Source organism: Zerene cesonia, chromosome 19, assembly GCF_012273895.1.
Source record: "Zerene cesonia ecotype Mississippi chromosome 19, Zerene_cesonia_1.1, whole genome shotgun sequence".
Lineage (NCBI taxonomy): Eukaryota > Metazoa > Arthropoda > Insecta > Lepidoptera > Pieridae > Zerene > Zerene cesonia.
In genome coordinates, this window is record NC_052120.1 from 1364013 (window position 1) to 1383501 (window position 19489).

Genomic DNA, 19489 nt, shown 5'->3' on the forward strand with positions numbered 1-19489 from the left:
TGTAACTGACATTTTATTGTTTTCTTGTGCTTCTATTTTATAATATAGACTAGCAATGACCCGCGGCGTTCTCTAGATCAAAGAGGGTGACTTTAGTTTTTTGTTTTCAGACTTCAGTTTATGACATTGTGACTAGAGTTTGAATTCCAGTTAAGTTGTTTACAATACTCATTTAAACAACTAACTTGCAGTGCGATAAAATTATTAAAATGTTATATTCACAATGGAATGCACATTGTTTTAATAAAAAAGCATTATCATTTCCATCAACTAGAACAGAACCTGTGTCGCTTAACACTTAACTCAATAATATCTAGTTGTTCTTTGATCTACAACATACCTATTGAGCCTTAGCTCCGCCCACCACCCATCTCGCTCACTCACTGCAGCAAAGTTGAGAAAGTACGAGTAATTTCATTTTACGTCCCTAGAAAGCTAGTTTAGTGGGTGCAAGAGCTTATATTTTAGAAAAGTTTCTCAGAAAATGTTCAGGTAACAAGACCTACGTTCCTAGTACTACAGTCACTCCTAGATTATGTATCGTATATTGGATAAAATAAACTACATATTTAGAAAAGCTTCCCCATTGTGTTTTAAATAAAATCAGACTTAACAAGCAATATAAACTGAATTAAACATGCAAAAGTTGTTGTTGTCTATTTTAAAAGAGTAGTCTATAACTAAAATTTCTATATCGACGCTTTGCATAAACTAATTTATGAACTATGTCAAAGAATTATTAACGTAAAAACTTATCAGTAACATGTATACACGTGTATATTGAACCTGGGTGAGCTCTGCCCAATAATTTTTTTTGCAGACTGTATCGATTTATTGCAACCGAAACCCCCTACATACTAAATATAATGCAGAACGTTTTAGCCGTTTCTAAGATTCAGAATAACAAGCATTGCTCGTTTAAAGGATAACCTTTACGTCGTCGTAAATTGTCGTTTTCATTTAAACATATACGCATGAAAGCGACAATTTTGTTCGAACAATCTAGCGTGCTCATAGTAGTTCTATAACGAATGCTAATTGTAATCAACTACTATGTGCGACCACATCTAAGCCACCCACCGAACTCACTTTAATTATGCGAGCTCGTCAGCGCACAATGTTTTCAAATTACTACGCGTAAATTTGGGCTTATTGGAATTCAGCGCGGCGGAACGCAATGCGCGCTCAGAAAATCTCACCATTATAAGCCTTCCTACACTATCCTATCGGTCTGTTTCACTTCTTATTAATATAATAAACGTGACACTTGGTGAAGATAGATTTGTTTATGTAATAGTCCGCAAAGGAGATGGTGGAATGAATATTTGCAGAGGCGTAATGCCATTTGCCTTCCGTGTAACAGGTACAGAATAAAGGAAGGATTAAGGAAAGGAGTGGGATGGATGAGGAAAATAATGTGGGCCTCCTGTTCCCCCTCTAAGCGAATCGAACCTCTATTTCACGTCGATCTTCTATGGGAATGTGGTACCTTCCCCGGAGCGAGCTGACCCAATTTGTATTGAAGCATGCTCGACTCCCACACTCAAATGTGGTTAATGTACATATGGATATTTGTTCCTCTCTCTTGCAAAACTGCGCGTTTTCGTGGTAAAGAGATATGTATATTTTATGATATTTCACATATTTAAATAATACAGAAACATTATAATCATAATAGGGCGCGTCTTACAACAAATTCAAAGAGTTCAGTCGCATCTCCAGCGAATTCTGCAATAATCAAACTAGCTTTACTCATTTAACAGTCCGGTGCCGCTAATGCAATGTTGTGGCCAATTAGACCGTTATTTTAGGTTTAGCGTTTAATAACTACGTTAATTGGGTTATTAATGAAACGATTATGTAGATTTGCTTAATTTCAAGCGGATCTTACTCATATATTGAGGGATTTTTGTCGTAGATTCGAGGAGGATTATCAAACATTTGAAAACAATTAAACTAGTTGTATTCAATACTAACAAGTGTGTTGACTTTAATGCCTCGCTTTGACATAAGTCCCTTACTTATAATATTTTCTTTAGTCGTTGTACGTGATATTTAAAAGTGCTGTTTTTCAATGAAAAAGCCTTTGAAAACATCTTATTTAATATGAGACCACTAGAAAATTTATGACTGACTCATTTATTTTTTGTTACAGATGAATCGAGCAATACAGGTGAAACCAGCAGATAGTGAAAACAGAGGAGGTAAATAATCTATTATCCTTTAACTAAGTAAGTCTCACCTGATAACAAGACAAAAACATTACAACCAAAAAGTAAATGTGATGAAGATGAAGCCAACAATCATAACACTAACTAGAAAATATCAAATAATAAACCTACATTACAATTTAACAAAACTCATACCAAAATAAACTAAGAAAACCTATGTCCAAATCAAAATTTCGTTCAAACTTACGTCGCCCTTTAATAAAAAGGAACTTTGGAAATATTTTAACTCCGAAAGCGGTAATGGGACACGTCTGTACCCTCCAATTGAGGGACTCCACTCAGCCACATTTCTTATCTGACTAAAAATCTAATAGAAAATTATTGCGGCGACCGAGGGCCAAACGTGACCTGTGACTGGTTAAATATTGATATTTCCGATTCGTGTTATTGAAGTTATTATTTCAAACGTCAATTGAAGTGCTTACTAAATATTGGTTCAACCACAAACCTTCGTCAATCATGAGCAACGTCAGAAGACTGTTACGGTGATTTGCAATGAAATATTAAATTGGTTCAGTGAAAAATACGAATTGATTAGTTCGAGCTGATTAATATTGATTTCAATACATTAACCAATGATTAAAATACATATTATAAATTATTAGATTAGTTTTAGTGGGATTAGTGACCAATGATTAAAACACATTATAAAATATTAGATTATTAGTTGAATATTGAACATCAAAGTAATAAGACTATCTTTTGTATGAACAGCTATTATTTTTTGGGGTATTATTCGATCTAATTACATAATAAACACAGACAATCGAGCATATAATATCTTCTTCTACTGAATTATGTTTTTGGAAACCAACTCGTAGAACATTAAAGGTCATATGACTCTGAATCTGTTAGCTATACTGTATACAATATAACAGACATTTAACTAATAACCCAATGAATGGAGAACCCAGCTATATGAATGATAATATCTATCAACCACAAATATTCCGTGGCCAAAGTGACCTTTGAAACAGGGACGGGTTAATAATTCAGTTGGTGGCTATCGTCAAATACATTCCAGACTTAACCCCTAAGGAAATTATAGAAACTTAAACATGGTATAACTTAGTGATGAACGCGGATGCTACTTTATCGATATCGATTAATTATTTTACTACTCAATTTAAATTCAGATGAATGGTTATAATTTAATGTAGTAAATTATGGGTGGGTAGTAGTTTACAAAATTATTATGAAAAGGGCTCAATTAATTTTAAGAAATGTACAAATTCAAGAATATAAAGCAGTACAAAAAAATGTATTCCAAAGCTCACTTATAAATGATTAAACACATGAAAACATGAATACGTAGTTGAAAAATCTCCCCTGTTTAATTTGTAAGACAACTAACAATCCGCAAACATTTAAATCCAAACAAAGTAAAACCTAAATGTCACGTTATAATTGCTCTTATCAGCACTAGACCTAAGCGCGGCGCGGCAAAAACTTTCAAGAGTTCTCTTTAATGAAGAGGGGAAAAACGCAAGCGCCACGCAACAAGTTTCATTCAGTCGTTTTAATAACACCAAATGTATTGTTGCGTGACTGTGACGATTATTACAACACCTCATTTTGTAAAATTGGTACCGAAGGGTTAACACGGCTATATCTATATTTAATAGCCGTTTTTATTGTAACTTGTAATTCATTGGGTGTGTTTCGAAATGGTGTTTTTTATTTCGTTGAGATACAATTTGTTTTTACCGTTTTCCGTGTGGGATGGAAATATTATGTAAATATTGTGAAATGTAATGTTTTAAGAGTTTTAGAAAATTATTTGCAAAGCTTATTTTGTTAAGGCTAACATTTCGAATAATAATGGACAATATTATATTTTCGAACGTCCACGATATAAGCCTGTCTATAGAGCTTATACCCTTCAAACATCGAGGGTTAAAACATTTCAAGCAAACCATGGAACTTTGTCAACACAATATACAGACGCGACACGACATTCAACACACACATGTCAGTTGATAAAACCTCGTTGAAAAATCGATAAATTCGTATCATCGATAACACGCCACTCGGACATCACTAGTTATAGCTTTTGATGAGCCGAATTTAATTATTGGGTAGCCTTCACTCGCTTCGGTGAAATTTTACCTAAAATTGTGCATGGTGAAAAATCGGAAAAACGTATTTTTTATTCTATTTTGTATTTTTGTTACTGTTGCGTTTCATGTGTCTTCCCTCATATGTTTTTCATTTCAAATATTTGGTACTAGCTTTGGTGTGTTTTTTATTTGATTTAAGGAATTTTACACATGTAGTGTCCTGTGTCTCGGTAGTGGGCATTTGGGCTGATGATGATGATGATGACACATGTAGTGAAATTTCATAGCAAGAATGTTTTTACTTACTTTATAAATTAGTTGTTTCTTTATAAATAGTAAAAATTACAATAGAACATTTACAAATATAACCATGTGACATAATATAAACAGTGTAGGTACTTTTAAAGCAATCAACCTGGACATTAAATTGTTCATCTTTAATACATAACTATGTCAAAAAAATTATAATGTCATGTCAATAAAGTCGTAAAGTTAATGGCGTAAATTAAAATTAACGCGATATACACATCAAAATGTCAACGTGACGACGTAAAGCGAATTTATGCGTAATTCCCGCGTCCTAATTCGATTACGTAAGCAGGTAATTTTTTTACGCGGCGTAAACATAACTGATATACATATCACGGCATTATTTAATTGTATTACAAGGGCAAAGTGGTGTTAGGCACGCAGTTCACAATTATCATAATATATTGCAATGAATTGTCTACATAAAATGAACAAACTACATGCATATGTACAAACTACTACATATAACAACTGTGTATATCAGTGTTTATCAACACCTTTATATTTCTGTTATGTATGTGATCATAGCAAAAATATTGCTTTTTTCATAAGACGATAAGTTTGCATATAGCTCCTTGAAATCAGCATTTATGTTCTAAGAGTCAGTATATAAGAATTTAATGATTCGCTTGCTTTTTTTCCTACTATGTGCAAAATAATTATAATAAACTAAATGTTTTATCTAATACGGTGATTATAATAAGTATATAGATACAGTTTCCATTAGCAAGCTAAACCCGTAATTCACCTAACTTGACGTTAAATATAACGTATTTAATGTCACCTCCGTATTACATAACGTAAACCAGTTACGAACTAAATACTCAGACATATAACAGTTAAATATAACAGTTGAATATATAAACGTTACATTTACTATCTTGCATAAAATTTAAAGGTGAGTAAGTTCATTTAAAAACGGGAGCGCATTTCGGTTTACAATAATATTGTGCAAATTCTCCTGTGAAGATATTTTGGTTCCCATATTAATGTTATGCGGTTAGTTCCACAATGTTGCCAGAACCTTCTGTTCTGGCATGTGTTTAGATTTGCTTCGGTGCAGTGTTTCAATAATATTAGAATATATTAAAAGCATCGGTTTGAATATTTAGTCGCAATTAGAACGTTAATTGCTTTCGCTTTTGTTTCAACGACTATTGCTATTTCATTTAAATAGGAGTTGCATTTCATAGGATAATGGCTTTTATTGCAATCTAATATGAGATTACATAATCATTCGCGCATATTATAAATGTGAAGCATTATATATTTGTGAGTTTAGGTTATATGGGATAAGTTCGCAACTAATACTCAAAAGCTTAAAGAAATAATGCGTAACTAAACTAAAAGGTTAAAATTAAACATAATAATTTCGAAAACGCGAAATACATGTAAGCAATTCAATTCAAAACGTTATACAATGCGTCTTTCAAAAGAACTTTCCTTCGCTCGCTTTGACATTCTAATATAGAGAGCAATGTATCGGTTGAAGGAAGTTTCGATTGCTGTACCTACACAACTCCGACGAAGTTATTTAATAACGGATCCAATGTTCAAAGACACTCATTGTATTGGACGCTCAGGTTGTCACTTCGTCGACCGATACATACTAGATGTAGGTGACAGTTCGACAAATTCTCTATATTCGATCGGTTGATATTTAGAATCATTAATGAAAAATTCCCTATCGTATCTACAGAAGCTGTCGTATCGTAGCTGTCAATTCAATATTTATTTTGAAAGGCAAATAAAAATAATATTTACCTACGTGCTTTGTCATCACATCCCTAAGGGAGCGCACCCAAAACTGATGAAATTAGAGCATTGAATAGCAATGCTAACGGGTTGGACGAAATATGTATTATGTCGTCCGGAATTAAACCGTAATTGGCCACCATAGTGGATTACGTTAAACCCTCGTAAGATACCTGCGACCCTAAAGTAGGACATTTATAAACCGTTTATCATTTTTATGAATAATTAATATGTTAAAACGATCCTGGTCTTTAATGTTTGGCCTATAATTTAACCATTCAAACAAAATTATTTCCGAGAAGAAAACCATGCCCCTCATATATGACGTTTTTAGGATTTTCTATTCCTCGCCCTCGCTTTGCCCGTGTTACATCACTGTTGCAGCTTTCTAATGGAGAAAGAATTTTCGAAATCGATCCCGTTGTTTTTTTGTGCAAACAACAAACATACATACATACAAATCTAAAAAAAAAATAGATAAAGCTATCAAGTAACACTTTAAAAAGCTAAATGTAGATTTATTAAATGTTGTTTAATTTCTTTATTAATTAAAAAACTGTGTTTACATTTTTTCTGTACACTCTCCCACGCATATGAAGAGGTAATATTACAAAATTACTAAATCGTCTACACAACGTATCCCGAGGCTATCTCAGCGCAAAAACAAAAACCGAAACTAATAACAAAAATTACCAAAGAAGAAATCTCAATTTCATGCAATTCATAAAACGATGTTTTTCCCAAAACAAAAAGATCCAGTCTTTGAGTCTGAACAAAATTGCAATTCCACGAACGTACTGTACATCATTAAAATACTAAGAAAGAAGTAGAATGTTCGAAAGATATTCACGAGGAAACGAGAATTGAATAACAAAATTCATTCACATTACGTCAGCGCTCACGTTCTAATCGGCGTCAAGGCATGCCTAATGCTGCCCTGCCAGTGTTATGTTCTCGTATATTATTTGAATCGGTTTGTTACTTTTTTGTTTTACTTGAAGGTTTTAAAGTATGGAGGATAACGGGCAATAAATTGAAACGTCTAAAACTCTGTCCATTTATTTAATAACAATGGTAATTATTATAACATAGTCACGAGCATAAGAACTGTGGATCATATTCTGTATTAATTTGTGTTTCAAACAATGCTTTTTTTTAGTTGCTTCATAAATTTCATTTCTTAATTGCTTCGTTAATTTATATAAATAATCTGGAAAAATTTTGCGCGTCCATATCATACGTCATCAATTAGTTTATCCTATATAATATATTATTTAGTTTTTCCTTATTGAAAAATGTTTGCGAATTGTATTGAATTTAAAAAGAAAAATTCAAATCAGGCAATTTTTCGCACACAATATTGATAAACTGTTGCTATCAGCGGCGTCGCGCTGTTCAATATAAATCAGAATTTATAAATTTCGTAGTAATTCAAATTTGCATCATAATATATATTATCACACAATAAAGCCGCTCCAGTGAGACATGAAAGAAGCACAAACACACTGTATGTATAATATAGCAAGGATAGGGCTTGAAGTTCCATTTAATCAGTGACATTAAAGGAATCCCTCCGCCAAAACAAAACACACACGAATGATTCGTGATCGAGAATTAAAAATATACCCCGTTAATCATTTTCAAGCTATTTACTGGAGCGAAGTTGGACAGAAAATTGGGTCCTGATCAATCATTTTGATGAAACCAAATTATTTACTTTGACGATTGGAAAATATTTGCCTACCCTTCATTGGTTTTTGAATTAATCGAACGGATTTTTATACGGTTCGGATACAAGATTTAATTGCTTGCTGTTTCTAGGGATTCATTTAACATTCCGTTAGCCTATAATTTGTTGAATGAAATGTGTCATGGAATGCTGTAAGAATAAATAGCTTTAATAATAGAACCGACCAAATTTGGTAATCCTAATCAGTATAATAAAATTAACTCATTAAGTTGTTGTGTGTCACCGACCCTTAACAAGAACAAAGTTTGAATTAAATATGTCTGATCGAAGAAATAAAATTCGAGCCTAAAAGATTCAATTACATACAAGTGATACTAATAAAAGCACGAAACGTCGTCACAAAATAAAACAATTATCATGTCTACATTCCATTGCGATATTCTACAATAGTTACCTAAATATTTATTATTTATAATACGTCTTAATAAAACATTTTTACTATATAGTTTTATAGACTTAGATCCTAAATACTGAACGTATTTGAAACCGAAAAAGTCCAGAATTGAACTTATCATTGGAAAATTCATGCCAGGTTTTACCAGCGACGCTTGGTAATTTGAATTTTTGAATAAAACAATGACATCTTATCATCTATCTTAACAGAATGGCAATCTAAACCTTACAACACTTAAATAATATAACAAGCGATGATCAGTTTGATTTTGATTTGATTGAAATGAGAGAGAAATTAACAAAAGTTTATTAAATAATGGATATATTTTTTATTGATTTAATTTTTCCCGATTAAATTGAGTTTGAACTAACTTCACAAAACGGATGAACCAGTACCGTGTACATTTACCGTATCTTTGAGATAAATCCCATGATTAAAGTAGTGACAAAAGTTTAAGATGAAACTTGTCGGACTTATACCAAACAAAGTTGGTAAATCTTTTACTCGAAAATAATACGATTTACTGTAATTTGGGCTTTTACAGTATATATACACTGTCAATGATAACCGATACTTATTGAATTTATTATTCCCAAACACAAGTTATTTAATTTAAATAAGTGACACTTATCACATTCTTATTAAAATAAATAACAAATCATACCATTTAAGTATACTTGTAACCATATTTCTTGTAATGCTACAAACTGTGATTTGTAAATATGTAATGACATCCTGCACGCGAGCAAAACCTGCCACGACAATTTTGTTTGTAATTATTAACAAAACTGTGATATTAGGGGAGAAAAGGCGCGAATTGTTGATTTTGAATTGGGAATTGATAATTATTACAACATATCATATTAGATAAAGATAATTAAAATTTTGTGTTAATAACGAAATTACACTTTATTATTTAAAATCCAAAAGAAACAATATAACGTATTTACTAATCATTTACAAAACGTGCATTAACTGTAAAATTGTCATCAGTTACACAGATAATATTAGTAAAAAAATGCAAAAAAAAAAAAAAACAAAAAAAAGGATAGGTAGTTCCATGAAAAGCACCACAAAAATAATCTACCGTTGACCAAAAATTTCAAAAACGATAGAGCGTTGTAAAATTTCAAAGGTTGCAAAAAAAAATGACGTCTATGTCACACGCATGCGGCACAAAGGCCCGAAAAATGGAACCGGCAGGATTGTGGCCTGCCATGTTCCTTTGTTTTATTATCTGTGCGCCTGTCGGCCTGACCGCGGGCGACACGTTGATAAATCGACTTTCTAACACTAAATACTATGTTTATTATATTTTTACGTGTTAATTTACAACGTCCATTCGACTGTGAATTTTATTATCTGCTACTGGCATGCAATTTCGTTTCAAAATGGATTTTGAATTAACGAATGTTGTTAATGTAATAAATGAAATAATGTACAATTGAACAAACCTAGATAGACAATACGGGGGATATGATACTACATAGGTAGTAAATGTTAGATCTTTGACCAATCCAGGAGTTTAATTCAGTTCTAAATAATATTAATACAGGCAATTCTGTGAATTTAATTTGAAATAAAAACGAAAGTTAAAATTAATGACATAATCCTTATTGACAATTCAAACAAACTTCTAGGCTGTGCTAATAACAATAAAATTGCCTCACTAACGCTTCGGAAACAATTTGTTTGCAGACACTCGGATTTCCAAATTTCAGAGTTGAATCTGATGAATAATTACAGTTTAAAATGTTGGAATACATTTCATGAATTTTAATCATACCTAAGATAATTAATATTCTAATTTCATTGCTATTTACTAACCAACTAACCAACCTTTTAGACAGACAAAAAAGTATTAAATTCTATGTTTTAACGTGACTGTATTAAATTGTTTCGCGAACAAACAGTTTCCACATACAGTGACAGTAAAGATAAAACTCAACTCACTAAAAACAATAAAGAAGTGATAAAACAAAACAACCCAAAAAGAAACACTCGAAACACACTAACACAAATAAATTTCAAATGACAAAGCAGAAAGATAACATATCTCAAACTTCCGTCTATCTAAGAACTATAAATTTGCTATAGGACCCTTTTTCCTATAGAAAGTTCCAGTCGTAAATATTTTAAAGTAACTTCCCGAAGAAGTGACACTGACTGTTGACGCTCCTGTGTTAAACTTTGGAGGTGACCATTCCGACAAAATAACCAGTCGAACTTGAAATATAAAAGTTTCCCAGCTGACACCACGTTTCTTTCAAACAACGAATGCTCCCTGGATTTTAAAACACTGCGGGCGTGTTAGGGTATGTTTTAACAGCTAAAGATTTATATTGTAACGTTATGTGATAACAGTTTTGACATTAATGTTGATTATATTAATAAATCTTTACATTACTTAGGTGTGGAGTGATTTAAATAAATTTACATACCGCAAATCGATTTCACACTGAATGTAACTAAACTCAAGGAAGTATATAAAATGACAGGCTTGTATACTTTTAAGGTAACCATCAGTAAAGTGGTTAGCTTATTAGCTATCTGTATTAATATTATAAGTAAATTTGTGTTTTTTGTATTTTTGTTACGAAGTCAAGCAAAAATTACTGAACCGTTTAAAAAATTATTTCACCATAAGAAAGCTTCACTGAGTGACATTGGCTACATATGTACCACTGTCAAAGCTTGGGCGAACAGCTAGTCATAAATAAGTTGACTCAAAGTATAACCATGCTAATACATTTATTATTGTAGTCACACAGTTATTCATCCAAACAAACTTAAAAACCTAAAAATATAAATTTATTTGTATATCGTAAAGTAAAGGTAAAGAATTTATACAACCCACAAAATCGCGGTCCATTACCGATCTTATAAGTTTTGATAGCATCTCCAATTATGATTTCATTTTCTATAGCCAAATGGGACGCATAGAGGTACTCCTAAACAACTTAGTAAGGGAACGTTAGCTGCGTAATTCAATTTGTTGGCTCTTAATGCTGAAAACGGTTTTTGGGTTTTTGGGACAAGCTCGTGAAATGCGTTACAGAGAAAGGATTTCTTTGCAAACTGTAGGTTAGGTAGGTATTATTAATTTCGTTTTATGTGGAAGGGCAGGCATTTTGATTTAATTGCATTTTAATATATGTAAGTTCTTTCTAGCTTTGTGTAATTTTGTATTAATTGTTTTGTAGTGACAAGCGATGAGATGCATGATTACAATAATTGAGAATGAATTAATATATATGTATTCTAGTTGAAATCGTTTCGTTAATAATTAATTTTAGGTAGATTCTTCGCTTTATAGAAAGATTTATGCATTAATAAAATGACGTGGACGGCTCTTTAAAAAAAACACGATCTTTCGACAAAACTTACGTATCTCAAATATCGCATCCTTAACAACTAGGAAGGAACAGAGTAGTTAATCAAATTTAAATCGATTTTTTTTCCTGCTCAGAACAAATATTAAAATTGATTAATCTCAATCTAATTAGTTATCCTTTTACAATAAATGTTTAAGTCATACCATGTAGAAATGCTTCAATTCTTATGATTCAATTGCGTATATAATCTGCACTATTTTTCATGAAATTAGTAGCTACACAGTTAATTATATAATCACTGTATAGTATAAAACAAAGTCGCTTTCTCTGTCCCTATGTACGCTTATATCTTTTAAACTACGCAACGGATTTTGATGGGCTTTTTTTTAATAGATACAGTGATTCAAGAGGAAGATTTATATGTATAAAGATATATTAAACTATTCCGAATTAACTCGTGCGAAGCCGCGGGCAAAAGCTAGTATATAATATAATATACTGCCCGCGGCTTCGCACGCGCTAAATTCGAAGAAGTTTAATGGATGGTATTATACGTCACTCGCTCGCTTTTGCTCATTCTATTTTAAAAAAAACCCCTTCAAAATCTGTTATGTATTTTAAAAAATCTAAGTATACAGATACACACAGACGGCCGAAAAGCGACTTTGTTTTATACTATGTAGATGTGTAAATTTAGTATAAGAGCTTCGGTTATTTAGGACAATAGTATATATCTATAACTAGAGTAATTCAATCAAATTCTCTAGCCTCTCGGTAAATGTTTCAAGCATTCCAAGACCACGGATGCTTAGTATTAAGACTTCATAAATTATGTGTGATAATGACCCCGCTGCACGGTATCTCATGAAATATATCCGCATCTCACGGAAACGCGGTTACTCCTAAGTTTTCTTTATTACACCTGTATTGTTGTAGGTGTGAATGGCCGCTTTATGTCTTGATAGTTCATAACGCTTTTGTGGCGGTAATATAGTGATTTCAGTGACACTATAACTTTAATTTAGCTTTCGTATCACGTATTTAACCTCCAATAATTTTTCAGAACTATTGCTCCTACATATGCCAAATAAAGCCACCATTCACGACCCATCGACCCGCTTCCGTCGCATACCATCGGCGTTATACGTCGGTTAAAATTGAATAATTTATCAAACGAGATATCAAATCGCTTTTATAGACGATAAAGTGTGGAATTATTATTTCCATGTTAATGGTGACGATAAATCGAGGGTGTTATGCGTTCGGTGACGTCATTGTAACTTGATGCGGATTTAACGACAACTTTAATGGCTCAGTGCTGGGATATCGATTATCTGAGATTTTAAGACTTAGCACACATTAAAATCGTGTCGTAAATATAAATGGAACTTTTATTTTGCATCTATCGCGTCGAGCAGATAACGCCTTTTTGTGTAACTCACTCGTCGTAATGTAACATATTAATAATATTTACATATTGAGAGAAGTAGATAAAATGTTAATATTATCGAAGTATGAATAAAATGTTTAAATCTGATGTTTTCTTAAAGATAACTTTCAAAGGTACACTCACAATTATATCTAACCAACGATCCACCCTGGCTTCTCCTGTGGTACGTAATAGCTCAGGGATCACGTATCCAACGAAGATATTTAAAAATCAATCAAATAAATGAATCAGCTTTAGCTATATTAGTATAGAAATATAGATTACCAATTACCGTATAATAAGCTGAACACCGGAACCCCAAGGAAAAATGTAACTACGCCGACATTACCGACAGCAAAGGTTGCAATATGGCAAGATGTCGGCCAGTTTGATAAAGGTCACATATCATCTATTATTACAAGACTTCTATCGGTTGAATAAGTTATACAGAATCGTCGAGATCTCTATAAGATATTTATAAGTTAATGGCTCCTTGGTCACGCAATGCTTGCACGATATTCTTCATATTCGATATAATTGTAATTTGTTATATCTTCACACGTCGCTTGCTAGTATTGTATTATGTTATCTGTATAGTCATGGTTTGACGTTTATTGTTTTATAAGTTCATTTCAGATGTATCATATGTTATGTTGTTAATTTATGTTATTGGAATGTTAAAGTTCTAACGGGGAAACAACAGAGTCCTTACCAGTTCTTCCCTGAAAAACTAATAACAGTAGGTTCCAGCTTCAGAGTAAATAACCATCAAAAAACAGTTGCAAAATGTCAATCCTTGTCTAAAGAATCATGGGCTGTACTCATTATCTATTGATATTAAAAGCACAAAAGTTTGTAAGAGTGAATGGATGTATGGATGTTTATTACTTTTTGTCGCGAAACCACTGAAGATTCGGGCTTCGTTGCGGGGAATGCCGCGCGGCACTTTATTATCTTATGTTTTATGCGGGTTTTTTATTATCTTATGTTTTTTATACGTGCGAGTGCCAGAATCGACTTCATTTCAGAATGACATTCAGACAGAAACCAGTATAGACCAAAGTAAAACATCAGTTAATTAATTCTAGTTTTAAGGCGTTTTAGTTAGAACTAGTTGTAACAGAGCCGTTTACTTACAACTAGTTCCAGTGAAAACGCGTTGTTACGGAAAACCGGTACAAAGTTACACATAAATCTTCATATTCATATGACCACAGCTCACAATATCTAATATATCATCGCGAACAAACTGAAATACGTATAAGACCCGGTGGGTATTAACACGGACTCCTCTCGACGAAGTCACCACAACTACCGGCTATTATGTAGGCTGCCCCGGGCGATTAAATCACATCATTGATTGTTTAATGCCATCGATACCCGGCCGATTGCTATCGGTTCCAAGTTTAATTACTTTATTTGTGACCGGGATGCCGCGTGGGACAAATTTCAATTATAAGAAGATTGTCGGCGATCTTGAGTTTCGATTCGAATTGTTTATTTTAGTATTACATTTTATATTGGAAGAGATTTTTAACGGTTTTAGCAAATATTGAAAAAATATCATAAAATGGTTTATGCATTTTAATTAAATACAGGGATATTTATATAACTTCATACGCGATTGCGTAACTATTATCTTGATGCACAATTTATAAAAATCTTACATTTTATTCAAATAGACACAAGGATATAATTAATGTCACTCAAATTAATTGTGTCATACCATTATTTCTAGCCGATTCATACTTATTAATTTTCTTTATGGTAAAATTGAAATTGTAAACAAAGGAATTTGATCCTTATTACATTGGTATACAAAGCACATTTTTTCCTGTTAAATGAACCAATTTAAATAGACAAATTAACTAGCACCCTGACTAACTAAATATCATAGTATAAAAAATATACATACAAAGCAATATCTCAAAAATCCCGGACGTATTTAAAGAGACCCGGAGCTCCCCCGGACATTATTTGGGAGGAAAGGCATTCTTCAAAGGACTCTGTAAGGACCCTAGCATAAATAAATGTGGAGACATGCACCTTGTATTTTGTATTTCCTACTGTGACGTCCTTGATTTTTCCTCTTTTTGGGCCCCTCAATTGGGGACGTTATTTTTAGCAACGAGATTCCTAAAAAAGGATGCTTTTGGTAATAAATAATGCTTTAGCTTACAAATAATATAGTATGGTAGCCGCTTATCAAACTCAAACTCAAACATTTATTTATTCAATTAGACTTCTTATAAAAGCATGTTTATATACTCATAATATAACATACAATAATCATAACATCAACGACCAGTTTCATTTTCTACAGAGAAGAGCCGGCAACAAATTCTGTACTTCTACTACGACTTCGACCATGGAAATTGATCTTTAAGATGACAAAATACATTCTATGTATCTTATATTTTCATTACAATCAGTAAGCTAATCGCACCAATAATTAAAGGCACATTAATTCCATTCATTTAACTTACTAAATATACAAAAATTTAAACGCTTTTAATCTTAAGAGCATTAACATTTCATCGTTTAGTTTGGTATTACGGCTGTGATCGACTCACCTAATGATAAATCTGAGAATAGAATTTTGTGTATTTAAATTTCCCTTTTTATCCTACAATCGCCTGCGTACACCATTATAGTATAAAATATTAATAAAACCGAACTTACACGATGCGCAGTTAGTTCGCCTTGTTACGATATGGAATAACTAATTTCTTTTTAATTACGACTCATAACAAGGGAGCGTTGACACCCTTGACCTACTTACGAGTTCCTGCTAGGTAAATGATGGGAGGCGTAAATTAATCAGCCGGGACAGAGGACCAAACTTCTCGTCTTAATGACGGATGAATGAAAATTCCACTAACTATGACAGTAAATCGTTGGATATTGAGATACGTTTGAATCGTAAAAACACTCAAGCATTAAAATAACACAAAGGAAGGAAGAAATAGAGTTAAATTATCAGGTTTGTTTGTATTTGATCAAAATGTATGTTTTGTGGATGAGACGTAAATTATGTGCAATTCGTTACATTACAATCCCTAAAATACATATGAAAACACCTCATTAACTAAAGCTTTTTATATTAAGGAATTGTCCTTAATAAAAAAGTCAGCAGTGTTTTAACTGCATCTGTAGCACCTTGAAAATATAAACTAAAGAATCCCGTTTGATAGCGCGACTTAAAATACCTAGTCCCCGAAGAAATCGCGGGGGAATTAAATAAAACTACAATACAAATGTTAAGTTATTGGTAAGGAACAATAGATTGAGTACAATACCTACTTAGACCCAAGGGGGATGTTCTAGTGCTTTTGTTTTGTATTAACAAACATAATGATTATCGAAAATTAGTGTTTGTAACAATGGACTATTAGCTGTTGTTTAATTGAGAGGATTTTAATAATTGTATTTTTCAATTGCTTTAATTGGTCACTATTATTTAATAATAAAGTTTACGGTGAATTTTAATGTTTTGACTATGTTAATTTTTTTCAGCTTTATTCCAATTCTAAACATTACATTATTTGTACATAGAGAGGTCTGTAATAATACGTGTGTTATAACAAACCTTCATAAAGAAACCAATCAAGCAATTATCGCAACCATAAATGACATTCAATTGATATTTAATAAACGGGTTTATACATCTGCCCGCTTTCCTTACACACCGGGTCTTTGCATCTCATATCTTAATCACACTGTAGATGAATAATAATTATTTTCTACAAAAAAATACACTAATGTCCATGGGGGTACATCCACTCCAAATTCTAAACTGAGATCAAATGACACCGGTTGCAAACCCACGGAGGTATGTAGTAAGAGAACCAAAGAAAATACAGTCGAATTCATAACCTGCTTCGCTTTTGGGACGTCGGTTGCTTATTAATGTACGTAACTATTAATCTCTTTATTCCCATAAAGATAAAGCGAGCGTGATTGATCTAAACAATTACTATAAATAATTGAAATAAACAGGAAAGACGTCGCCACTTCTATAATTTAAAACACGAATCATTTCATACATACTAAACATTGCGAGCAAGATTTAACCCATTAAAACCATACTCATATATTGTTTGAAATGACAGTGAGCATGTTCTAGCAGGAAACCCCGCGTGATAAAAGTTTTTATTGTAAACAATTAAAAGTTTTAGAATTGTTCACGAGACAAAACGGTGTAATAATTTACATTTGAAACTGGGTGTTGTGCATTTTAATTTCGCATGTAGCTCGATTGTTGTAAATTTTAGCGTTAACCTAAATGTTATACCGTCGAAGTGGATCGTCTTTATGGTTTTGTTATGGCACTATTGACGCCTGACGTTCTAGGTTTGCCTTGGATGGCGCCTTGTCTTTGAGATTACGTTCCATGGAATAATTATGGATAGTTCACTTATATTTTGGAAATGCATGTCTATCTTGACGACATAAGCGTTTTGTCTCATGTCTCAAATGTGTATATTACATATTTTTTGTTTTCGTTTTAACAACAATTAATAATGAAATGGATGTTACAACGGCATAAAATAACAGATTACGATTTTTTTTATAGCTACGGAACCCTAAGTGTCACAAGTCCGACTCGCACTTGATCGATTGTTATACAACTATTTAGAACTATTACCGATGATAATAAAATGACTATAAGATCAAAATGTGTTTAAAAAGATCTTTGCAATCTTAAATACCTATTTATTTTTACGAGACTTACAATACGCGTAAGAAATTCACTTGTAACGTATTTAAATTCTTTCCAACATTCAAATTCGTATAATATATCACATAAGTTCTTACATTTGTAGTATAATGTGATGGATTTTATAAATGTTACATAGAATATATGCAGTGACGAGTTGAAAAAAGTAAAATGATACTATCACATATGATAGGAACATAATTTCACAAAGAATAACTGGGAGAATAAAAACTAATGGCGCCAAACTCGAATTTTTAATTACGGTACTGTCATAAGCCGTATTTCAGGGTTTATCACGACGTTTATAAGGCCTAATGTAAAGATGGGATCGCTTTTTAGCACCATAATGGCCGTTTCTAAGCCTCGGGCGCTCGGCGATCTGATAGCGGCCTGATGACTTATCTATATTGCGACTTGTCATTTTTGTTTGAATTTTAATAGCTGAAAAAGAGAGGAACTTGCTGGCAAATGTTGTCAATTACCATGTTTGGACAAAAACAATTATAATTTCTTAATAACAATTTACTAAAAGCAATAATAATAAGCTTTTTCTTTTAATTTTTGCTCTTGTAGAAAATTTGTTTGTAAGGCGTGAATTGGACAAGACAGTTTTGGAATTTTTATTATTTGTTTATTGAATTTCGATTATTACTAAGTTGAAACTCTTTGTACAAATTTTTCGAGATTTTCCCTTAAACGACTTAGTTGCTATTTACAAATATAAACATATTTATAAAAATAAATCTATTTTCGAATCCATCAAATATTAAATGTATAAAAATTGCTTTCTATTTTTATAATATCTTATCTTTCAATCCACATACAAAGTCTACTTAGAATAGTATTTTCCTGCCACAATCAACTCGCGCCCATATAATATTCCATTTTTCCATCATCATATAACAATGCGGCGGCAATTATCTTTTATTGTTGAGCAGTTTCATGATTACTTCATTCATATGTCATCACGGACGTATTATAACATCATTACCATAGCTGTCGTTTGGACTGTGTACCGTGTAGCCACAAAGCAGGCATAGTCCGGTGTAGGGTGGCTAGATATTGCGATTTAGTAGGATAATTTTAAAAAGGTAGTGTTTTTATATTTAATATATGATGTCTCTAGGAATGGTATATTAAGATTGTAGTTTGAACCGAGTAATTATGATTCGTCTTGTTCGTATCAAAAGGCCTATTCATATTTCGTATAGTACATAGATTTAATTTATCAAGAAATTCTTAATAGTTTGCAACTTCAACGTTATAATAACACGTTTCGGTATTGTTTTTAATTTGCTCACAATCTGTGCCCAGCTTGGCTTTTACGAACCAACCGTTATAACGTCCGCTTTGACAGTAAGAAACCGTCCCACCAAACGCCGAAGCGTGGTGACGGAGCGAAGCGTGCCACCTCCTAACGAAGGCTGACAATGACAAGCGTCGGACGCACGTAGCAGATTAATCCATTGCATTAATTAAACGTTGTATACAACGTAGATGCAATTT

The 19489-nt window shown here is 32.5% G+C and overlaps 1 protein-coding gene across 2 annotated transcripts in view; it reads left to right on the forward strand.

Moving 5' to 3' along the window:
- The first annotated feature begins 2155 nt into the window (after positions 1-2155).
- The window catches only part of LOC119834439 (CUGBP Elav-like family member 4), a 144270-nt gene continuing 126936 nt past the window's right edge, over positions 2156-19489 (forward strand). For both annotated transcript variants that reach the window (XM_038358797.1, XM_038358798.1), the window contains exon 1: positions 2156-2204. In XM_038358797.1, coding sequence (XP_038214725.1) covers positions 2156-2204 — 49 coding nt within the window. The remainder of the gene's footprint in view (positions 2205-19489) is intronic.